Genomic DNA, 26,018 nt, shown 5'->3' with positions numbered 1-26,018 from the left:
AGTGTGTTCCTTAATCAATTTCATCATATCGTCGCTGATCCTCATTTCAATTATTTTGTGAACTCTCTCTCTCTCTTTATATAATTGTATATATAGGGGCTATATATAAAACACATTTTCGGATCTGGCCCCTCCCTCAAAAAATCCTGGGTATGGGCCTGCCACGCAGTGTGTCTTATTGACACTTGGCAGGTAGAGTGGGATGATGTAACGAGAAACAAGCTCCGTATTATCAAGCCCACCATTGGTGTATGGCGTTTCTCATCCCTTCCATCCCGTCGAGAATAGGTAATTTTAACACGTCTTAGAATTGGACACAGCCGTCTCACCCATGGTCATTTGCTACAAGGACAATGTGTCGTGTTTGTTTTAAGTGTTCGCCATATTCTTCTTGAATGTGCCGATTTCACTTTCCTCAGGTAAAGATTGTACATAAGGGGTATTTCCCCGTATACAGGGTGTCCCAAAATGATTACCCTGATTTCATAATGTTCTTACTTTTTAGTGATTGCATCGATTTTGATTTTCCTCTTTGAGATGCGTTGGACTAATCGTAGAGTTTTTTTTTTCTGGCTGTGTGGAATTAATATGCATGTTCGTCACTAGGGGCGCTGCTGCTGTTTAATCTGAAAACATGGCTTCTACACAAGGAAAGGCTCAGTGTGTCGTGTGGCTGGCTGAGACGAAATCACCAAAAACGGTGCAACGGAAGTTTCAAAATCACTATGGAAAACAAGCACCGGATGTGAAGTTGATAAAATCTTGGATGCAAAAGTTTTTAAAAACAGGTACAGTCGAAAGGGGCGAAAGTGCTGGACGACCATCGACATCTGCGGAGACTGTTGAAAACATTCGCGCAGCCTTCCATGCATCCCCAACGAAATCACTACAAGCTAAACGTGAGCTCCAGGTATAGTCCACGCGTTTACTTCGTTAACGTCGAAGAACAAAGAAAACCGCCGCCACAAACGTGGGTGGGGATAAATAGCGGGCGAGTTGTTTTCGTCCAATGACACTCAACCTTCAGCCAATGGGCGCAGCTGTCATTGTGTTAGTCTACTCCACGTGGAGTCCTTGAGCCAATAGGCGCGCTCCTTCGACTTCAAAGCCAGCCGGTCGTTAACGTAGTTAGCGCGTCGACTATACCGAAGAGCAAGGTAGAGATTAGGTAAAGCCATCCGAAGATTGCCGATCTTGCACGAACGCGTGACGTCACCGGAGAAGCAGTGAGCTCGGCTGAAGGATACGGCCCCTAGCATTTATATGGGAGATTCAGAGAGCGAAAGTATATTTTTACTTTTAGGAGGGGGAAAATAATAATTGTCATCCTCCAAGATGGTATTGAGGCATCCTTTTAATGATTAGTAACATAATTGAAAACGCGCTACTTTCAAAAGAGTACATGTTAAAAAAATGATTTTGAAAATCCATATTCCTGAAACTTTCTGACTGATGCGCTACAAAGAAAGTTGCGTGTTCTCCTTTAGAATTTCGTCATTTTACAAATCGTAATATAATTTCAACAAAAACGTGGCATGCTAAAGAAGAATTAAAGAGTTTTAAAAAATAATTGATTAATAGACTTAGTTTATTTTACGTCGCTTATCTGTCACATATGGCTAATCGCAAAGATGAGGATGCGTGATGATATGATGAAATTGAAGAAAGGAAAGTAGACCCATGACCGGGCGGGGATTCGAACCTAGGGGCCATTGGCATCGTAAAGCGTTGTGCTAACCACTTTGCCACGGAGGTCAGCATTACAAGGAAATAAACAGAAAATGGCATCTATGTTTTAATATGCGAGAAACATTTGCGAGGAGGCTATTGAAGTAACAAATAATAATTACAAGACGTTGTGATGAAAATTATTAATATATCTGAAATATCGAGAGTAGACCTTGCAGTCTCTAAATGGACTTTTAGGATTACGCAAAACCTTTACTCAAAATTGCTAGTGTAAATTTATAAGCTATTAAAATTTAAAACATATTCCTGTTCGAAAAAAGAAACTGCCAAGTCAAATTAATATTTCGTATAAATACATATATTTTTCTTTCATGAGGCCAAGAGAGTATTTGGAGGCGACGGTGTCTTGGGAAGGCTATAGCCCCGGATCTCGATCTGCAAAGGGGCTTCCAGTGGGAAAACCTTGCTATGAAATAGTCCAGAAGAAGGGGCGAAATGATTTTTTTTTTAAATGGCTCAAGAAAAACAAGGATATAAGTGGACATTTGACAAGCTTAGTCTTAAACTTACAACTGAAATCGTACGTATGTGGGGGAGGGGGTGGCTACGTGAGGTAACACAGTGGGATATGATTCACAATACTAAAATTAAAATAAATGTGGGAACAATAGAAATCAAAATATGTTGTAGCTAGTGACGACGCAATAGAAAAGATGGAGGGGTAAATCATATTTTCCCGGGGGAATCATGTTTATTATTCCGTTACATACGACACAAAAATGCATATTTTGGCTAAAAGAGCATTCATTCATTTATTTATGTTTGTCGTTTTACTGGGGCAGATGAGAGAGAGAGAGAGAGAGAAATTGTCAAACGAGAATTGGGGAGCGTTCCTGCCCCTCCCCCCTGTAGTGTGGTCACTGCTTATAGCTATGCTGGAGAAGAATGCACCAATTAATACGCTATCAAATAAAACATACTTTTAAAACTTTTAATCAAATTATTTGTAAACTATGATTTAATTTTAGAGAGAGCACATACCTGTTTAATTTAATTTGGATGAGTTAACTTCTGAAGCCTGCCATTTCCGAGCCTTCTTCCGGTGTAACTCCACTGCCCTTTGAACCCTAGCTGCTGCGTTCATTTGGCGGTACGAGCAAAATACTAATTAAGACAAAAATGTGACAAATATATGAGTATATATATAAAAAAACAACGTGTTGAAGCTATTGACGGCGCCAAAGAAAAGACAGAAGAGAAACTTGGAGAGTGCATTGATATTTTACGGGAAGCAGTCACGTTTATTACACCCTTACATTTACATACAATATTAAAAAGTTCTGCTTTTAGATCTCGCACAATGCCTTTCTCACAAAAATGGACAATCCCGCATTTTTTATATCAATCAAGCTGTGATATTTTAGATTTCTTCCGTTAGTTTTCTGATAATAGTTTTCACAGCTTTCCATAGCATTTAGGCATGATTTCAGTTGACAAGAACAAAATACTCTTATTTCAAAACATAGAGCAAAAAGAAATCCAACGCGCTTAAGTTAAAACTCCCTTACATTGGAAGCCTCGAGAGAACAAAACAGGGGTTCCTTCGTAACACGATTTCTTCAAAACCATTGTACACATTTGAATCAACTTTGTGATAAATTGATTAGAAAGGGTGAATCTTAACAGTGAAACTTGTAACTTTTCCCCTGCTACTATATTTTAGAAGATATTCGTTGTCAAATATCTCAATATTTGCATAAGGAACCAGGCCTTTCCGTGCCGAGCGTTTCGACGATGACGTAATGCATCCACGGACAACTGCGCATACGATCTGCGCCGCCGAACGAGCACCCCCTGACCGAAGAGCACAGTGCACAGGGTACTACGAAAGTTGTTAAAATTGCATGCGTACAAGGTGCAGATTGTTCAGGAACTTAAACCACAGGACTACACTGTACGCGAACAGTTTGCTATTAGTATGTTTGAGAAATTAGATACCAGTGATAATTTCCTGCAAAGGATAGTGTGTCCTAAATAACACTTGATCACCTCTTGTGCTTCTCTGCAAAAAATGGTGCTTGTAAGTATATTGGTAATAAAATTATAAACAATTCAAATCAGGGTAATCAATGTGGGACACCCTGTATATTGAAGGATGCAGAATGGCCATATGTGCCAATACACCATAAACTTTTAATTCAATCAGTCAATGATAAGGGTCCTGTCAAAATTCTTCGTTCCGACACCAGACCGCATAGATCACTCGTTCGGCTTTTCGTGCTTCGTAAAGGAAAACTCTTGGCATTTTATTATTTTTTTTTTTAATTGTCCCAATCGTAGAGTATACATTTACTGTTTGGGTTAGAGAACATTCGATGGGTCATCCTACGTAACATACCACAAGGGTACGGTTTGGGTACATATGTGTCTGTCTGATGGTACAGTAGGAATACATACGTTCGTGTATTCTGCGTGTCAACAAAATTGTTGATAGAAGTTTGAGTACACACAGCGTTTCTAGATTCGACCTCATCAGGGAACGCAGACGGTATATTTGTATAAAATCTATGATAATACCAACATATTTAAAAAAAAACAACACATTCTCAGTTTTACTGTTTGTTCCTTTGACGCATTTCTCTATTTCCTGTTGTTTAGTTTTGGAAGGAATCTTGTCCTGTATCAAAACTCCATGGGCATCAGAGTCACATTTGTTGAACAAGCAGACTTGGTGCAAGCTGTATGTTTACCCAGTAAGCAGAAAAAAAACTTATTTCCTGTTTATAGAGATAGGATTACAGGAAAACTTAGAACTAAATTTCCGTGAATTTTAGTTCGTCCAGGGAAATGACCCGTGTCGGAAGAGATCCACAAGGATTAATATGTGAGGAAATTTTACCGATGGGAGGGCGTGAACAAAATTGTAGCCGGCATAGTCATACATCCATAACTTCCTGTCCAATCGAATAAGCGTATCGATCAATACGGTGTCCTTGTTTACACACAGTACCAGCATATTCGAAATGAAATGATGTAGTGCGCTGAGCAAACTGGATACAACCGCTATCGCACGTTTTCACCCTCACTGCTAAACAGCTTCGCTTTGGAGAGACGATAACAGCATGTTCAGTGACCTGCCCAGGATTTTCGAAACGGAGGGGTTACGTATATATTGATTTAGTAGCCAGTCCTCATTTTACCATCTTTTCCTTCCCTTGACGTTCTTTTGTTTAGGGACACTGGACCAAGGGAGGGCTATGAACCCCACCAACCCCCCTTTGGGCACGCGAGCATGTTGCAGGCACGTCATAGTCAATTCTTAGCTGTGATCATTTAACGATCAACTCAAAATTCTAAAAGTCACACTTTCATCACCAATAATGCGCAACAGCCCTCTAAGGCTTAGAGCCTGTCAGAGCAACTTTTTTTCCCGATTGGGTGACACGTGAGCGCATCGAGTCCCATCAAGTCTCGTTTTGATGCCATTGCCATCCCTAACGAACGAGCCGACGGAGTGGTTAGCGCGCGCGCTACGACGTCAGGGGTCTCCAGTTCGAATACCGAGCTGTGTTCTTTGTGCGTGCCTTCTTCATGATATCGTTACTCATCCCCATCTTCGCGATTATCCATAAGTGGCAGAAGAGCTACATAAAGTAAATCAAATCGAAACCATTCCTATAATAAACCAATCAATCAATCAATCCAGGAGGGAACATGTCCGTTGTACAGTCACGAACACTTCTGGGTTGTAACAATTCTATTGAAAGGTAATTGGAATGTTACAACCATAGGCGTAGCTACAGGGTGTGCCGGGTGTGCCTAGGCACACCCTAATGCGCTGCTTTATCAAAGAGAATTAAAGGCAGATATTTCAATAAGAGAGAAAATAAGCGGCAGTTTGTAAGAAGTTGAAAATGTCATTACTTGGTACAATCGTGTGCATTATCGCTAATCAAATGAGTGTCCGTAGTTTTTCGATTTTGTGATGTCATTGGAGAAGGAAGATATTTACTGCATACTACTATGTACTACAGCGATTTTCTTCTATACCTGTCACAAGCTGCACGTGTGAGAGACAGCTTTCTCCAAGCTTACCCAAGTTAAAACTAAATTAAGAGCAACTCCGAAGCAGGATAGATTGGAAGCCCTGCTCTTGCTATTTGTGGAACAGGAAAAAGCTTCGTCTATTGATGTAAATGAAGTTATTGATGAGTTTAAGAACATTGTACCTTTTGACAGACGTCTCTTGATATAGATGACGTGTATTTTGATGTATTTGTTTGTAACTTTTTGAACATTTTGTGTCTGTTTCTATGCAATTTGATTTTTTTCTACTACATATATTCAGAAATTTTCAACACTGCCATTTAGTGATTTTATATTCCTTTACAAACATCAGTGCAGTTAAAGAGCCAAGTGATTGTGTTGCAAAATATGCTATTAGAAAGGTACAAGACCTCATTCTTTTCTTTGTGCACACCCAAATATAATGTTCTAGCTACGCCTATGGTTACAACCCAGAAGTGTCCGTGACTATACCTACAGTTTCTCTCATTCTGATAAGCCGGTCTCCGTGGCGGAGTGGTTAGCACATCGCGCTACGATGCCAGGGGTCCCGGGTTCGATTGATTGATTGATTTGGTGTGTTAAGTCCAAGTTATGCACAGTAAGGCTAATCGGGACTGGACCTACAGTTTAAAGTGGGATCCGAACCACTATGTGCCTCCACCGGTATCGAACCCGGGACCCCTTGATTACAAGGCGACGACGCTACCACTGCGCCATCGGGGAGGCCCCGGTCCCGGGTTCGAATCCCGGCCTGGGCATGCATGTTTGCGAGTGTCCATTCATCAATTTCATCATGTCATCACTCATCCCCATCTTCGCAAATTAGCCAAAAGTGGCACAAGAAGCAAATCAATCATTCCGGTAAAGTTAAGGGGAACATCATTTAGAGAGTCGCAATTACCCTTTCGCCATCAACCAGGAAGAAAAATCCATATTGTGGTAATCGTAGCAGAAAATTTGGTCCAGCAGCATCAGTTTCGATGATGCCATGCCAAGGCCCCCAAAAAACTCCCACGGTACCAAAGAAATGAGCTGGATGCAATTTCAACTTAAGGTCGAGAATTAGAAGAGACCTCGTCATGAATATTAGCCTGTGACAACATAGCAATGTCACCGTCGACCCCTCGCGTGCTCACTTCCACATTCACGGCCAGACAGAGGATGAGATCGCTCGGAGTGTTATGAGAAGGGCCGGAAAGGAGATGTTAATGAAGTTGTAAATTTTAATTAGTTCCGTTCCGATCCGCGCCTACAGCACGGACACGGGAAGGGAAGACGCTTCCGTACCCTGTCAATATTTAACCCTTCCGAGCTACTTCGGGCGATATGTAAAAGTTCGTCATGACAAGACTTACAAAGCGGGGGAGGAATTCGCGGGGGTGAACATGCAACGTTCTGCGGCGGAAATTGACGTAGGCTTATTTTTCAAACGCTGCGGAACCTCTTCCTGTACCGTCGTAGCACGGGAATGGATGTGCAAACAGTGTTTCAGCTAATGGAAACGGCGTTTTTTTTCTTTTGTTTCAAATACCCGCTCTGTTAATTCTAGAGTTGGTACCGAGACAGATCTCGGTAAGGTCGAGACGAGACCGAGGTTTCCGCCTCGATGGAGACGTAATGTGGTATTAAAGAAAAGTTCCTGAACTGAATTTACTATACTAACCGCATTTCCAACTGGCGTCTGGGAAAGAACGAATCTGCTATCAGTTGAATTATCTTCGACTGACATCGGACATTTTCGAGTCACAAGGCACAGAAAGTTCCTGGCGGGACGAAACAAATGAGCGTCGGATACACAGCATGTTGCCAAACGTACTGTAAATCGGGAGAGAGAGTAGATCAGCGCCGTTACTGGATAAAAGTTGTATAATAGTACACAAAACACTCAAATTGTACAAATAAGCTACAGTATACTCCCGTTAACACGAATCCCAAGGGACCGAAAAATCAAGAGTTCGTGATAAAAAAAATAGCGTGCTAACCGGGGACTCAAATTTTATTGTTGCAGTACAGTTCTTTCTACACATTAACCATTTACAATACGTATTATGTATTTAAGTATTGTAGATAATGTAGATTTGGCAATTCCATACTGTTCAGCAATTGTTGTTTTGTTCAATGCACCACGGTCTACTTCTCTAGGATTCTCGGTTTTGTTTGCAGATCTATACTTGTCTGCTTCCTCTTGGCCATGACTCTCATCTTACTGCTTGCTACTTGATGTTACTCGTACTGGCTACGTTTAGAAGGGAAAAAAACACATCTGAACAGACAACTGAATTTGTTGGTTAAATAAGCTCATTGTTGACGCGATGATCGCGATTGTCGAGCAATTGCACCCAAGTTTTAATCTTAAGATGTTACTCGTACTGGTTATGTTTTAAAGAACAGAAAGACACATTTGAACACATTGCTGATCTGAATCTGTTGGTTACAATACTGTATAAGTTGATTGTTGACAAGATGATAGAGATTGTTGAGCGATTTCTTACATACCTAGCAGAGGAACAACAGGAAAAAAAAATATGAAAAGTTCGTGTTAAATGAGATCTAATGACGCAACGGACTAAGAAACAGTTCGTAATTCGTGGTAACCGAAATTCGCGTTAACCAATAAACTTTCTATAAAATATAATACATCCCTGCCGGGACCATCATTTTGTTCATGTTAACCGAGTGTTTGTCTTAAGCGAGTTTGTGTTGACGGGGGTTTACTGCAATAAAAAGTACTGACAAAAACAGACGTACGCTTGGCAACGTTGTAATGGGAGAACGATGTTACCCCTACAGCCTTTACTTCGCAACCGAGATGGTTGACACTCATCGAGCTACATACCCCCAAAGACGATTGGTGGACAGATAGAGCTATGTAGCAAGATAGTGTAGGGCTGAGCCGATACTACTTCGAACCGATTGTTCCTTTATTTATAGAATCAGTTTTCTATTTGCCATCGTCGTCCCGATAAACATTCGCAGGTTTATCTTTACGGTTACAGGATGGGGCAGCAACAATTACACGGTTTAAATTCAGGTGGCGTGGCGAAACATACATCTCTGAGTTGAGCGGTTTAAACCTTGTCATGCAGCGTTGGTCGGAAGAGCATCGAGCACTAGCTGTGGAAACGTTCTTTAGAAACAGTGACTGTGTTTTTCGACATTTTGACATCGGAAGGAATGGGGACCAGGAGACCTCTTGCTGACAATGGATGCAGTAGTCCTGAATTGTGTAACCCAATTCAATATTGTTTGGCGTGTCGGAACCTTTGCATTCCTTCCGATGTCAAAATGTCGATGCTCTTCCGACCAACACTCCATGACGACTGAAGGCTTTAAACAGCTCAATCCAGGGATGTGTGTTTCACCACGCCACCTACAAAGATATCTGTATGGCGCCAAATTTAAATCTTCTAATTGTTTCTGTCCCACCCTGTATATATAGTGTGCTACGATGCTAAGTGTCCCGAGTTCGAATCCTTTCCTTTGCATGGGTGTTGTTTGTGAGTGTCCCTTCATTAATTTAATAATATCATCACTCATCTAGTCCTGGCGTGGGTATTGCTTTGTGAACGTTCTTTCATTACTTTCCCCGAACCAATAAGAGCTACTCTAAGAAAAATACAAATTCTAGATAATAAACTACTCTTATAGTTTTGAAATAAGTTCCGGATAACTCTCGTAATGGAAATGATATAAGCGGACGTACATAACGCACAAGGAGTGGCTCAAGCATCTTAAGATGAATCACAGAACGGAGCAAAGCATCTTTCTTGTTCCCACGTTTTTTCTGCGCGCGGTCAAGGAACAATGAATCCCACTTTATAAGAAGGATGCTTGTACTTTATGGCTGGGTGAGCTCCAGCTTGCAGGACGAGATGCACGACGGTGTTTTGGGACAAACATCTTCGTGATCATCAAATCTCGAGTGGGCACAGGAGAGCCTCTCTGTTCCCCGTCGCCATCACACGAAACTCAATGTCAACAGTGTGCGTGCAAAGTTGCGAGGACAATTTTTTCTTTCTGGAGACGCGGGTCACATAGTAGTGCAAAATCTGCCTCACGATTTCGTGCTAATGGCTTCGATCTAAGCTTCGAAATGGTTTCTATCGCACGAAGAGAAGCTGGAATTCGAAACCTGGCTTCGACCTCATCGTGTCGTTTGGTGACTATGGTATTTAGGCGCCAAAGCTGAAAAGTTAGTTGCCAAAATTCGATTCAATAATGAAAACTTCGAGATTAGTAACTACAGTGGATGTCACCCTAGGAACCGAGCGCTTCGAGTTCTGTCGGTGCGTTGCTTATGGACCTTCCTGCCAAGGGTCGTTTCTGCTGCAAGTGTTGCCACCTATGAATCGAAACTTTCTTAGCATCATTGGACTCTTCAGCAAATGTACAAAAGGAAAGTTAAAGCGGAAAATTACCATCTTAAATACGAAGAAGCCTGTAAAACATCCAAGATATTTATTGGAGAGTGGTCCCTCTGATAAAACATCAATATTTTCAAGGTTCTTCGAACGGATGTGTAAAACATTGGATTACTTCAAAAACTGAACCTGCTTTGCAGTATAGGAAAAATGCTTCATTAAGCAAAGTAATCAATGTGCCTTTGCTAAGTTGGTAAGTTCAGTATGGCACTATACTTTCAATAATGCTGATGGAATAAATCAATAGAGTTTGTTAAATGACAAAGTTACAAAACATACAGGAGAGCCTCTTTATACAAAATATACAAAACAGTAATTTTGCCTGTAGTATTATATGGGTGTGAAACTTGGTCCCTTACATTGAAAGAGGAACATAAATTGAGAGTATTTGAAAATAAGATCCTTAGGAAAATCTTTGGACCTAAAAGGGATGAGGAGACAGGTGAGTGGAGAAGGTTACATAATTTAGAAGAACTACATATACATAATTTGTATTCATGTCCAGATATTATTAGAATAATTAACTCAAGAAGACTTCGGTGGGCAGACCATGTGGCTCGAATGGGAGAGGAAAGAGGAGTTTACAGGATTCTTGTTGGGAAACCTGATGGTAAGAGACCTGTAGGAAGGCCAAGACGAAGATGGAGGGACAACGTTGAGATGGACCTAAAGGAAATCGATAGAGATGGAAAAGAGTGTATAGATCTTGCTCAAGATAGGGACAGATGGAAGGCCTGTGTTGCTGCAGCCATGAACCTTCGGGTTTAAGAAGGCTAGAGAGTGAGTTTGTTAGTTGTAAAATGACAACGACTCCTTACCGTAAAAACGTAATTATTCTTTAGATGCTTAAATATGTGTGTTACCGCACATGTCTTTCCAGTGGGTTATTGCAAGGGTTTGCTATTGTGCTTTACTCAATAAAATAAACTTATTGCGCGAGGCAGATATATACGGTATACCGCCACACAAGTCGTCATTCTTCAATCTGGACACAAACTACTCGAGCTGGACACATTGTTTGGACGCAACGGCGACACCCAACCAGACTCTTGATACCTGTGAGGAGTGGAAAGGCCACTCCCTGAAAAATCCGAGACGCATCGAAGCACTCGGTTCCTACGTTGACATCCACTTCATATGTTATTTATTTTAGTACCACGTAGTAGCGAAGTAAACCACGTAATGCACTGTTTTGGATGTCCCCATAACGACCGTTCCGCAATAGGACAAAATATATATTTTTTAAATTGCTTGATTAGTGGTTTTCTTTCAGAAATGCAACGTTTCCAAGACCATCTACAGGGTTTCCAAGTAGCTTGGAACTAAAAAAAAAAGTGTGAAATGTTGAAAGTAGAAAGGTTGAAAATGTGTTAAAAAAAATATCCTGTTATGAATAAGGAAGGGTGTAGAAATGAGGCCGCTTAACAGAAAAGCGACGTAAAATACCCCGATTCAGTCAGTCAAAAACCACCTGCAGCTGATCATATTTGGACCAAATTCAACACTGGAATTATTTGTTGCAGTACGATCCCATCAATAAGTACCTTTAACCAGCTAGAGAAACTCAGATGGACATGTTACATAAGAAGCTGATGCAATAAAGTCATTTCCCCTCCGTACGATGGCGTTGTCGAAACTTAGGCACTTTCCATGAATTCGAAATCTGCTATTACAACATGTCTTATTCCCCCACTCCACCCCCTCTCAGGTACTATTCCCCTGTTGGTGTCCACATTCCACTTACGCATTCCCTTTCACTCGGAGAGCCGCCCGTTTCACCGTTTCCCCTCAATAAAATACTAATGGAGTAAGATAAATTCCGAATGAGATCCGTAGACTTTCGACGTGGCGTGTATTCGCAGTGATCACACCGGATGTGCGGACATGTGCATATAAACCATATCTTTCTTATTCCTTTTTGTCCACTCCTCTCCATAATCTTTAGGATGGGGGAAGCTGGTGCACGCAAATGTCTCTTCAGACAATATGAATGATATCGATTGACGTCTTTGACGATCAAAACGAACTTTCTGTACGTCCTTTCAATAGAGAAGACATTGAAAGACTCCATCCTCGACACGAATAGCATTGGAAAGACTTGTGTCAAGCGAAGACATCAAAGCGTCGATAACTGTTTCAGAAGTGTGATTCAGGCGCCGATCCACGGGGAGGGCGATAGGGGCCAGGATTTTTTTATTATTATTATGGCTAGTACTTTTGAATACTCAAATCTTCTGCCTTTTATCACTAAGTTTAACAGGCTGGAGAAAAAAAGTGTAATTTAAGTGCACTTAAAGGATAATCGGTACTGGACCTACAGTTTAAATTTGAATCCGAACCCAATGTGCCTCAAAAGAGGGTCGAACCCAAGAGAGTGGTTTTTCTTTCTTTGTTTATTCATTTCAAATTCAAATTCAAATTCAAATTCAAATTCAAATTCTTTATTTACGTGGGCGAGGTTCAGCCTGAGGCTGTTCTGCCACCTAACCCGTGTCATCGATTACATTTAAATTTACATTTCTTTTGTTATTACAGTATTAATACAGTGTACAATAAACTGTATGATTTAGTTACAAAATCTATTGATAAAATAATTGTAATAAATGTATGAATAAAATGATACAAAAATTGTGAAAAGACAACTACATAAAAATAAAATAAAATGAATGAAAAATAAGTAAAAATAAAAACATGTAGACAAAATACATAACATAACATAAACATACAAGTTACATCATAGTATTTGAACACAATCTCTGCTCTGCCAAAAGAAAATTCTTTACTTCATTTCGGAAAGATTCTATTTTAGATATGCTCGACATGGTCTTAGGTAGGGCACTCCATATTTTTGCAGCAGAATATGAAAACGACGACTGATATGCCTGTGTGTTGCAGAGTGGAAGGTTAAATTTGAAATTATTTCTTGTATGGTGGCTGTGAATACTGGTGCGAGGGATCAACATGTCTGCCAGATACGACGGCTTGCCAGATGTAATAATTTTATGTATAAGGCAATATGTATGCAGTAGCCGCCTACGGTACATATTGAGGATATTCTTATTATTTATGGAAGGTAAAATATGTTCACGTCTCGGGATGCAAAATATGAACCGCATGCACGCATTTTGGCATTTTTGAATCTTTGCTTGTAAAGTTTTATTTATTCTACCAGAGTACACTACGTCACAATAGTCGAGAAATGGATATATAAGTGTTTCAACTAATCGCTGCTTGATTTCTGAAGATAATAGTTTGTTAAATTTAAACAAGAATCTAAGTGTTCCAAATGATTTATTGATTTGGCGGCTAATATGCTCATTCCATGATAGACGAGTGTCAAATATCAGTCCAAGACTTTTAACTACTTGAGCTCTAGGTATGACATCATCATTTATTGTAATTGTTGTATTAGTGTGCTCGACCGAACCAATAGCATTTCGAGTTCCAATAAATGTATAACATGACTTATTAGCATTAATTTTAAGGCCATTTGCATCACACCATGTTTTTATCGCACCCAAATCATTACTTATGTATTTAATACTTCTAGCAATTTCTGTTGGATTGAATGATTTGGTTAGTTGAGTGTCATCAGCATATGAATGTACGTTACAGTATTTGACAACTGAGGGTAGGTCTGCAATGTAAATCGTAAACAATAAGGGACCTAGTATAGATCCTTGTGGAACACCAGATGAAATATATAATTTATTAGATAATAAAGTAGGCGACAGTTTTACACGTTGATTTCGGTTACTTAGATATGAAAAATACCATTTAAGGGTAGATTGTGAAAAACTGTAATATTTCAGTTTACTGAGCAGTAATTCACATATCTGATTGTTCAGTTCACCCTGACTGTGGGTGGAATTATGATGATAACGACATACAATAATAACCACCTATTTGCAACCCTATTTTTATTTTTGCCATCCAAAAAACCGCTAATCTCTGCAAAGTAGTTGGTTCCTGCTAACAGAACCACATATTGTTTACATAAAACACTGTAGGTTAGAAAAATCGCCCCTCCCAACTGCAACTTCTAGATCCGCCACTGGTGTGATGGTTGGTATTTAAAATGGCAGCTTTTGAAAGGAAGGGTGTCACTTATTGTACCCAACTTGAAGACACTTTCTGGTCAATCCCCGAAATATTGCATTGTACTAATGCTAGGTGAGAACTAAACTAACAACAACGAAGGCTTACCACAAGTCTTCAAGTTGGACGCAATAAGTCAGATCCTTGAAGAAAATGCATGTTGAATATGTTCTATTGTTGCCACACTACTACCGTTTGTTTTTCCACTTACCTAATGAGCGTTATGTAATTTTATGATCTATGCTGCTTTCTGCAGACAAAAACAAACCTGCTTTTTCGTTTTTAAATTTATACATTATAGTAATAGGTAAAGTTATCTTGTATAGTTGATGGGTGACCTGGTAACGTATGCAAAGTCAACCTCACTTCCCCATAGTGACAACCGTGTTGCAGGCCAACGAAACTGTGTGAGATCTTCTTGTGCAGGATTTGTCTTGATGTGTGCTGAGTGTCCATATACAGCCTCTGCTTTTAACTACGGTATGGAGATTTTATCCTCAGACACAGTATATTTTAGTTGTTGTTAGTAGTCTGTGTTAATATTAGGTTTTAGCAATGTTTTTAGGAAGTTTTTGAGAGAGATATTTTATTTTCTTGTCCAGATTCTGTTTTGTTCTAGTTAAAGTGCTTATAATTGTATTCTGTGACAGGGCAAAATTAGTCTGTGCTGACAAATCAATCAATCTTATTTAGTTGCTCTTAATATTTCGACATTAGCATTAAATTATATCATTGCTATTGCTATATTCGGAGAAACAGTTTCATTTGCGAAAATTATTCAAATATTACACTTAAACTAATTGTAGGTGTAATGGGTGCTCTTATGGGAAGGTACCCCAAGAGTCAGGCTCTGGTTCACCTAGTACACCCTGGAATGACATACTTGCAGGATAACGACGCTTTGGGGTCTTGTATCAGTAGTATAGTGATTTTAGTTTTTAGATTATGATTTTAGTTTTTAGATTGTTAATCTGTTCTTGATCTGTTCATCTCCATAATAACAGTTGTAGTCAAGATATTTGTTTCAATTCACTGACGTAAATTAGTGCTTAGATACTCATGTATAATCGACGCGCTAGCTTCGTTAACGACCGGCTGGCTTTGGAGTCCACGGAGCGCGCCCACTAGCTGCAACAATCACATTCAACGCACAGTGCTGCCACACATCTACTGTACGCCACCTTGTCCCTTCCCCACATTAGCACCTTCCCACGGTCTCCACATTGAAGTTGCAAAGTACGGCAACAGCGTATCCGCAGTCATGTGACTGAGACTCAACGTCGACTAGACGAGCAGATGACAGCTGCGCCCATTGGCTGAAGGTTGAGTGTGATTGGACGAAAACAACTCGCCCGCTGATTAACCCCACCCATAGTCGTGGCGGCGGCTTCTTTCAGTTCTTGGACGTTAACGAAGTAAACGCCTGGACAACAAATGAATTGCGATTATTTCGGAATGCCTGCCGTTTACTATTAAAATAAATACAGCGCGCATAATATTTTGAAATATGTCGTACAAAGGAGCACTGTTGCATAGCACGGAATTCGAACTCGGTACCCTGTCTCAGAAGTGCGTTACGGTATTATACCGTGGATATTGTCACCGGTTATTTGTAGAATGTAGCTTTATTGATTTGTGAAATGGCTAGAACTAGAAGGATGTCGTTTGTTAATATCATTTCGCAGTCAAGACATGTTGACTTGTCATCTCTATATTCCCTGTCCGTGTACCTTTTGGTTGCGTTTTTTTATATATATATATATATTTTTTTTTACTCCTTTCATGGCATTGTTGCTGGCTGGAAGTCGCGCCGAAGTTGAACCCCTTTCTTACTTAGTGGCAATGACATGCAACGCGTGCGGAGTTTTGTGTATACTCACAGAATACCGTATTACTGGGATCAGTGTTTCCATATTTAGTCGTTTTGTTGTACAGGTGGTCTCGTAACGAGGAACTCAAAGGCATTAAAATAACCTTACTGCAACATACTCTAGAATAATATGGAGGAATTTGTGTGTATCTTTGTGTTTTTACAAACATACTACATCAGAACGGTTAAAATTAGATACGTATACACCACACAAGCATGTTAAAAATACTAATTTCAGAGGCTTGTTGTGAAAAACAAATACTCATCAATGTAGTTTTCATTACAGTTGTTCGCAATCCTTTTCCAACTATGGGCAAAAAATAGAATTCATAAAATATACAGGATATTACATTCTAAAAGGGTATGCAACCCACCATGCGTCAATGTAATGTGGGTTATCTATCTGCAAGGGTACAAGTTAGCACCGATTTTATAAACGGGCATGTAATAGAACAGTGCGTCCATTTCGATCTGCAGCCGAGAGATCGGGAGAAACGTGGCCGGCGGCGCTGACGAAGATGCCGACATTTGAGGCCTGTAATGCCCGCTTATTTTTGTGGACATCTTGCAAAACGAGCACTAACCTGTGTTATAACACGCAAAAGTTCTTCTGTAATTCTTCCAAGTTCCACCCTTATATACACAAATAAATACGCTTTAGAAATGATGTTAAGAGCCACAGATAATACTCTGTAAAACATTTTAATCATAGTTTTGACCAGTAACGTCCTGCTTAAGTTTATATCCTTGAAAGAGTTTTGTGTCGATGGGGATCGTTTGGAGGTTTCGAATGTGCAACACTGTATCAAGATTACGCTGCAGACGAACCGTTAAAAGCTAATGGTGTTCGTGAGCTTCCTTGCAATCCGAAATCTCCTAGCTCAAGTTTTTTGTTCCTTCGCGACTACAGAGCTGTGAATATAGTGGCAGGCAGATGTAAACCAAGAGCGTGTTAATTTCGTACTGTGCGTAAGAGTGTTATTCTTGGTTACTTGCCGTTACTTGTTTGTGTTATTGCAGTGTGTATGTGTGTTGTGTCAGTCAGACGATTGGAATGCCAGCCGCAAGGTTCACGTTAGAACAAAGAATTTTTATGTATGACACTTACGTGAAAACAGACTCGTGTCGAGACGTGTGTAGGCAATTTGTACAGAAATTCCCAGGCGTTTCACCTCCACATAGAGATATGGTTAGACGTCTTGTCCTTAAATTACGAGAAACTGGATCGTTAAATTTTAAAACACCTAAGCAAAAACGACGGATTCTAACCGAAGCAAAACTCGATGAAATTGGTGCAGCGTTAGAACGTTCTCCAAACAAACCTCTACGCCGTGTTTCACAGGAGATGGGCGTGTCAAAATCATCAGCACATACAGCCACTAAGCTACTAAAATTAAAACCGTACAGAGTTTCTATAGTGCAAGAATTACGGCCCCCTGACAACGTAAGTAGAGTAAATTTCTGTAATTTGGTTTTGCAGAATATTGTAGATGGTATTGTTGATCCACAGTTAATATTTTTTTCGGATGAGGCATGGTTTCACTTGCGTGGTCATGTTTGTTCACAGAACAATAGATACTGGAGCACTGAAAATCCCCCGAATAATACACGAAGTTCCGTTACACGATGCAAAAATTGGTGTGTGGTGTGCTGTAAGTGCCAAAAGAATAATAGAGCCTATATTTTTTGAAGACACAATAAATTCAGAGAGGTACCGCACACAAATACTCGCGCCGTTTTTTCAGTTGTTATCAGATAATGAGAGACAATATGGGTATTTTCAACAAGATTCGGCCACAGCCCATACCGCCGCTGATTCTTTGGACGCTATAAGGGAGGTGTTTGATGACAGAATAATTTCAAGAGGTTTATGGCCTTCACGTTCGCCAGATCTTACCGTATGTGACTATTATTTGTGGGGAACCTTGAAAAATAGAGTCTACCGAAATAACCCTCATAGCATCGACGAACTAAAAGACAATATAAGGGCAGAACTAGGAAGAATTACGGAAGAAGAACTTTTGCGTGTGAATCAAAATTTCATCAAACGATGCCAGGAATGTGTGAATGTAGGTGGACATCACTTTGAACAACTCTTATAACACAGGTTAGTGCTAGTTTTGCAATATTTATATAAATGTCTGCATATGTCCATAAAAATATGCGGGCATTACAGGCCGCAAATGTTGGCACCTCCGTCAGCGCCGCCCGCCACGTTTCTTCCGATCTCTCGGCTGCAGATCGAAATGGACGCACGGTACATTTAAATATAGATGCATAAATACATAACAATGCAAAACACTGTAAGATAAAAATCGGTAATTTTTTTGTTAATATTGTATGAGTTAATTAAATTAATAACTTATTATTTAATGCATCTGTACTTATTTCGAAGTTATTGATGCTGTCTTACGTGTAGCCAGTATTTTGCTGGTTAACTGTACTGTGAAAATGACTACAATGATCATCTACCATGTTTATCATATTTGAAAGTAGCTACTTTTATGAACGAGTTACCCACGAATTGCAACATCGTAGGAACTATGTGTTGTAGCCATTTTTTCACGGCACTAGTGACCATCATTTAATCAGCCACTACATGCCATGAAATTTTGGTGTTCTACGCCGTCGATATGAAAGACCCAAGATTCAGATTTTTGAAACAGAAAAGCTCCTGTGATGTATTCCAAGTAAACAACTAAAATCTTACTTAGTTGTCGCGATTTACTTCTTAAACACCGAAGCTGGCAACACTACATAGACCGTACTTCCTCCAGTTTTAAAATTGTATATTTCACGTGTCTGTAATCCCGGGGGGGGGGGGGGGGGACACACAGGGCGAAGGAGATCTGTAAACACTGCTTCACTTGAATAAATGATAAACTCCTTCCCCCATAACTTTCATGTATTCTCGCGGCTCTCTTCATAATCGCACCACGCAAGGTAGAATCACAGATGACTTTTTTTTTCCTTTCAGCTTCTTAAACCTCATCTTACGTTCGGCTCCCGTTGCGTCTTTTAAAAGGTTGCCACACCCACAGTATCGAATATAACCTTATTCACTAGTTACGTGTAGAAACCGGAATTTCGCCAATGCCGTTATGCATGGAAATACTGTGAAGAATCTGTGTATAGGCCGCCTCGATGGTGCATTAATGGTGTCTATCAGTCTGGAAATAATGGAAAAGTCATGAAAATATCTGTTTCAGGAAATTTCAATGTCGAAATCGTTTCTTTCCTAGTTCTGGTGTTATTTTACCCATCAATATACTTGTCGTAGATGAACAGCTCATAATATAAGGTCCCACAGCTTCAGTATAGCAGCTATGTTGAGTGTCATGAGTATTACGTACGTATAGTACGAGGGCTATTTTTTTTTCAACCTCCGATAGGACATGAAATCAAAACAACAGTGAATTGCAAATTGGGTTTATTGACAAAAGTTACGTACAGGTATAATCTACATTTTCAACATTTCATCGTAATCACCAAGAAGATTCAGACATTTATCGTACCGAAGCACCAGCTTTCCAATACCCTCTGCAAGAAAAGGTGCCGCCTGTCTGTTGAGACAGGTCTGCACGGTGTCCCGAAGCTTCCCGAAGCTCCTCCTTATTGGTGTGAAAGCGCCGTCCTCCCAACCACTTCTTCATCGCTGGGAAAAGGCGGAAGTCACTCAGCGCCAGCACTGAGTTGTAGGGAGGGTGATCAAACACTTCCCAGTGGAATCGTTGAAGAAGGACTTGGGTTGACAGCATGCCTCTCTATTTGTTCTGGATGGCTCTGCGTAGTCTGCGCAATGTCTCAGTTTGCGGCCGCACTGATTGTGGTCCCGGGCTCCATAAAGTCAACCAGTAACGCACCTCGCACTTGGCGGGAGAGTCGATTGTAGCAGACATCTCTACGCGCCCGTCGCTCAGCTTCAACTGAAGCGTTGGCCTTGGCAGTGGTGGTGATAGTGACAGGGGGAACGCCAATCACGCTGCGTGACGCCCCGCTTCGTGGGCGACCTGACGGTGCCATCGGAGATTGAAAAAAAAATAGCCCTCGTATATTCCTCAGAGCTCCTATTCGAATAACCAATAGCAATTAAGATATCTTGAAAGTTGCATATATTTGTTTACATCGACTTAATTCTTACAACAGGTAAATAATAAAGATTTTACATTGGTGCAGATATACGTATTTTTACATGTTTATGTGAAGGAATAAAGTAGTGATATTTGGAATCATTACAAGGAAACAGATTCAGAACCACACTTGTGTATGGATTTTGGGCAAAATTATGATTCATGAGTTGTCATGTGATTGTATGGTCAGTACTTGAGTGCATGTTGCCTGCATATAGTGTCAGAATTCTGAACTGCTAGTGTTGCTAACCAAGATTACATGCCACTAAAATGTCACTTCGCCCATAAAGTCGCTATTCCTTAATCTATTAAGTGTTAGACATGACCTCTGTTGATCGCAAGTTATGATCCTGTGATTATTCATTGCGTATTCCCTTTTCTCCTAGAAGCTGCTATTCTGGGCAAATATATACTCCTAACTTTTCTGTAATTTCTTGTCTGCAATAACTTTCAACCAAAAATATTTTAAAATATATCTGTGGATAAGGATTTATAATGCAGAAACCCACTGTGAACAGTTCACATTGTGTTATCCGTCAAAGTTAGTTGCAAGGGTTTTGAGTTACAGGGATGATAGTATTCCTATATGAAACTAGATTGTACGATGCCTGCAGTATATTGATTTTGCATCTTTTTCTTTCCAGGCATCCACTGATAGGTCAGCTCGAGGATCACGTGATTTAGAAGACCTCAAGGTAAGTGTTCCTTTTTCCAATAATTCTTTTCTACTTTTTTTCTGTAAAAGCTAGTGGTACTAACACTAAAATGTGTGATGTGTGATGACTTAGATAATGCTTTTCTTTAGTAATAAGTTTAGAATTCATGTCATTATAACTGTGGCACCAATGTTAACGGTCCCATACTTCTAGATAAGGGTTGTCCAAACTTTTATTGGGTCAGCTTACTACTTGAGCGATTAGTCACGGACTACATTACACTATATTTAAACTGAGGCCTCCCCGATGGCGCAGTGGTAGCGTCGTCGCCTTGTAATCAAGAGGTTCCGGGTTCGATACCCGGTGGCGGAACATAGTGGTTCGGATTTCACTTCAAACTGTAGATCCAGTTCCGATTAGCCTTACTGTGCATAAAGTGGACTTAAAACATCAAATCAATCAATCAACTATATTTAAACTAAATGTAATGCATCAAAATAAAATTCGGGGCTTTACAGTACTAATGTAGGAAACCAGAAAGAAGCCATGGCGGGCCAGATGTGGCGGAAACGTTCCAGATGTCCACGTTTATTTTTAGTACAGGGTGTCTCAATTAATAAAATAAAACAACTTCAACCCTTGATTGAACCGAAGAATTATAATGTAGCGATTTGCATATGGAAGAGTAACATTCATTTCTGAAACAATTGGTTGAAGTGGGTGTATGTAGGTTGCATATATATTTATTTGTAAAAATTGACCCTCTAAAAATTAAATAAAAGGACTACCAGTTCCGAATATACAGTGCGGGAATGGATACAAATTGGTTAAATTTCATCGTACAAAATGTATAAGTCCTTTGAAATTGCAATTATAATAAGTAAATATATCATTGAACATGATAAGTGGATTTTAATAGCAAATTTTCAATGGCAACTCCTACCAACGCCGTCGAGTTAGGCAACACGGATAACGCCTTGCAGAGAAACTAGTATTTCAGGATCTAGCCGTCCTATTTTTATTGCCGCTGACTGTACCTCTGTTTTTGTCCCACCCTGTGTGTCTGTACACATATTCGCATATGAATTAGATGCTTCAGCGTATGTCTGTTATCCAGCTTTTGAAGTTCGCTGGGGTCATTGGACCTGTTCGGTACAAGAATGGAGAGTTAATACGGATAGCCATTAATTTCTTTCTGCTTACATTAAGTGGGTTCGTACATTACGATTCCGGATGCGCGTCTTGGCTTATTGTCCTGGAACGAGGAGCGCAAACACAGCCCCACGGACCATGGAGTCCAGTATTGATGCACCAAGTACCTACCACCTTTCACTGTGAATATAATTGATGCCGCATTTCTTCATCGCCTTGTTCACTTCCAACAGGCCCGGCAAAGTGGCCTACATTGTCAAGTGTTTGTGAACGTGCACATGTTTTTTCGAAGGCCTTTCGTTCTTGGCGTAGAGGGAAAATGTTTACTGAGCAGGAGACATTTTCTTGGAAACAGTGTTGCCACACCCGTAGGACAAAATTTCCCTCGGAGACGCAAATGATTCCCTTTTTTATGCAGTTTTGTTGTATTCTGGATGGGACAACCCGTATTTTTCTTCTTTTGCGTTGCTTTTGTACGTTTGCACGTAGAATTATTGAAGGAACACACACACACACACACACACACAGAAAGAAACATACATGTCCTGTCTAGGACTCATACCCGCAAACTTACGTACGATATCGTGAGTCGACAACTCAACACGCTTCACTGAGGCAGCGGGCCTAAATCTATAACTAGTCATATTTCAATGACGTGAGTTCCTTAATAAATTATGAGTTATTTTTAATGTTATGCGTATGCAAAAAATGTTTTTATGGTAGTGGAATGCTGTTCAATGTTAATTTGTTTTAATAATCAAAAGATATTGGTCAGCGTAGAAAGAAATATAGGCTAATGCTGATTTATGATAAAATTAATGTTTAATGACAGAGGTTGGCTGATCACTGTTAAAATTATTTGATAATTATGGCGTTGCGAGGGGGAGACGAACGGGTTAGTCGACACACTCCCAACCTTGATTTCAAATTAGGAAATGAAAAGTCAACAGAGGAAAAAAGTTCAGTTAAAAGTATTCCAACAGAATATAGTAAGAAAATGCGTTCGATTGCGTGTAAAATCCAGAACCAGGTCAGAATTGCACGTTTTGATATTATACCACTTAATCCACTGGTTGTCACAATTCCAAAAATGAGTTGTTTTTTTGCGCTAGATGTAACGCAACGTAAACTTTCTAACCAAAACTTCCTTCCGATGTTTCAAAGATTCATCTTGACCGTGGTGGGTTAATTTCACACAAAAAGGGAATCACTGTCCTATCCACCTCAGAACATATTAGAGTTGAGGAAATAAAGACACAACAGTTGTGCTGGATAACCACTCATCTCCTGAATCGAGATGAGTGTCTTCAAAGATTTAAGAACAACTTTGCATAAAATAATAATAATTGTTATTTTATAATTATAATTGTTTCTACTATTTCGTTTTATGTCAGCCACCTGAACCCGCTCCTCCAGAATAGCTTTTGCAGCACCCTTGCAAGTTGATCTTTCTCAGGATATTAGCATTGCACTTGTCGGGTCCATACCAAGATACGCATGTGGAAATCAGCATGCAGGATGTTGGCAATATCATGAGAAATGAGAGAACAATTAAAATGGTTAATGAAGGGAAAACAGATTGGGAGGTCCGGAATGGGGCGTGTCAGACAAATTAGGGAAAACATTTGCTATGATTGAGTTCGTATTTTAAGTCCACTTTATGCACAGATAGTCTGTATGATAATTGATATATGTAATTTGGGCCATCGGAGAGACCAAAAGTCTGTATGATAATTGATATATGTAATTTGGATCTCTGATAATAATAGAAACTGTGGCCGAGCGTATCGGACACGATCTCGCTCAGCGAAGATTCTAGGTTCGAATCCAGGCCTGGCCATGGCTGTTCCTTTCATCAGTGCAATTTTTTCCTCGCCGTCGCGATTGACCAAGAATAGCAAAATAGAATATCAAAAATCAAATAGAAAATTGAAGAAAAATGCTGCAGCTGACAGAAAATTGCAAATAGCTTTTAAAATTGGTAGCTGAATTTCCCTTCAGTGAGAATAATTTTCCCTCTATGTGGCAACACTGACGGTGCGGACAGCATGACCACCTAGAAGAAAGGCAGAAGGTGTGCACTGTGGGCGCCTCAGCGTAAACACACCTGATGTCCATGCACTAAGTGAAGCAGACTATGTATTCTTCTCTCTCTCTCTTTCTTTCTCTCATACACACCGGCTTTCATCATTCAGGCTTCTTGGAGTGGGAATTCTTTTCCCGTAACTTGATACGTCTACTTTTGTCAACGTACGAGGCTTTTGCTGAAGGCATGTTCTCATGTTCCCCCTCGTTTATTTTCGTTACCTACATCACTCGGAGAGGGAAAAAGACCGAAAAAAACTTCCCCTTTTTATGGAATTTTGTTGACAATGCTTTCAAGATGGCTTGTACTTTTACTCACCGAAAAGCCTTTTTCTTCTTATTAGTTAAATACGGTATTATCCATAAACATTGTTTTTGTACATTCCCCACAAGTGAAGACTTTTTTTGTACTGTTAATTCATGACTCTTGGGTTCTTAAAAATATAAGCTTGTCTTCTCGCAGTGCTTGTTGAGAATCTCAGGCTAGAGAGGCTCTGGCGACGCCGCTAGGATAATCGCTGGTTGCATTGTAGCATTTACATAATAGAGTAACCAACTTATCATGTTTATTATTAAAAAGTTACCTGAAACACAACAATGAGGTTTGTTGTGTACCAATGAGAAAATCTTCAAGTTTTGTTTTAATGCTCAAGACTTTTGTAAACATGGTCATTGTGGCGCTGGTGTAGTGTAAAGAAAATGGCGACTTTCACGGGCAGAAAAAGCAGGGTGTGTGTTAAAAGTACCCAGACCTTACATCCCTAGACTTCTGTATTTGGCGCTTTGTGAAAGACAAAGTCTATGTGTCACCTATGCCGCAGAATGTCATCAGCTAAAGGGGAGAATAAGAAAAGCACTTGCTTTTGTACACGAGAGTTCTTGAAAGAAAGTGTTTCAAGAACTAGAATTTCGATGGGATGTGTGTCGGATGACTGGTGGAAGCCAAATTGATCATTGGTAGCCATTCATAGAAACTTGAAGGGTTATTGATTGATACACAACAAATATCATTGTTGTATTCCATATAGTTAAGTCAAAATAAATTCTTAAAGTTGTTTGCTCTTGTTATGATACATCCTGTATCTTAGTCTGCTTACAACTGTCTCTTGTTCGCTGGCTCAAATTCCACGGCCGGCCATCTTGACTGTGGTTTTATGGATTTTCTCATGTCACCCAATGTGAATGATGCGATGATGTCTTTAGCGAGAGCCGCTTGTGGTTAACCTAATGGTACAAGTATGGCTGTGGTTCGTTAATTAAAATGTAACAATTAAGCAAAACATCTGCTGGCTTTTCCTTGTATGACGAGTGCCGCGTTGCAGCCTCGGCTTTAATTATAGAGCAAAGACAGTAGAGAGAATAAGAGTATTCAATTCTCGTTCGCACTAGTTCCATCTGTGTCGAGGTGCCAAACTATTTCCAGTTAGATCACATCGCGTTTCTGGTTTCCTACTCGTGAACAACTACAAAGTGAGAACCGTTAAGACGTAGAAATTACACCAAATTAATATCTCCATGTTTTCAGTCGACAGAATTTCCTTCAACCACAAGATATAGGCGGTAACGTTATCACATCTGTTGTCTGTAATGCATGATTTCCCAATTTAACTTTGCATGTGCAAGTTTAGAACAGCACACAGATGCATGTTTCGTATTGGCAAACATATCTTCCAGTTCTGAATTTATCAGAGTAAAACAGGCAAAGTATCACAAAGTAACGAATTGACGTTACTGTTACTCTTGTAGAAGCGTTACCGACACAAGTAACAAGAAAAGTAACGTGTATGTCCAACCCTGAACATAAATTCTTTTGTCATCCTGAATGTGTTGCTTAAAGCCTTTAGAAAGT

General features: G+C 39.9%; 1 protein-coding gene across 2 annotated transcripts in view; it reads left to right on the top strand.

Annotated features, from left to right (window-relative positions):
* LOC146000351 (uncharacterized) overlaps positions 1-26,018 on the top strand; it is a 154,599-nt gene that overhangs the window by 67,286 nt on the left and 61,295 nt on the right. For both annotated transcript variants that reach the window (XR_014443494.1, XM_083137893.1), the window contains exon 5: positions 20,921-20,971. Coding sequence is in view for 1 of the 2 variants with exons in the window: in XM_083137893.1 (XP_082994019.1) it covers positions 20,921-20,971 (51 nt within the window). In the remaining variant the exon portion in view is untranslated. The remainder of the gene's footprint in view (positions 1-20,920; positions 20,972-26,018) is intronic.

Source organism: Lepisma saccharinum, chromosome 16 (assembly GCF_977018435.1).
Source record: "Lepisma saccharinum chromosome 16, izLepSacc3.1, whole genome shotgun sequence".
NCBI classification, from domain to species: Eukaryota; Metazoa; Arthropoda; class Insecta; order Zygentoma; family Lepismatidae; genus Lepisma; species Lepisma saccharinum.
The sequence above is the reverse complement of the archived record's forward strand: the minus strand, read 5'-3'. Positions and strand labels throughout refer to the sequence as shown.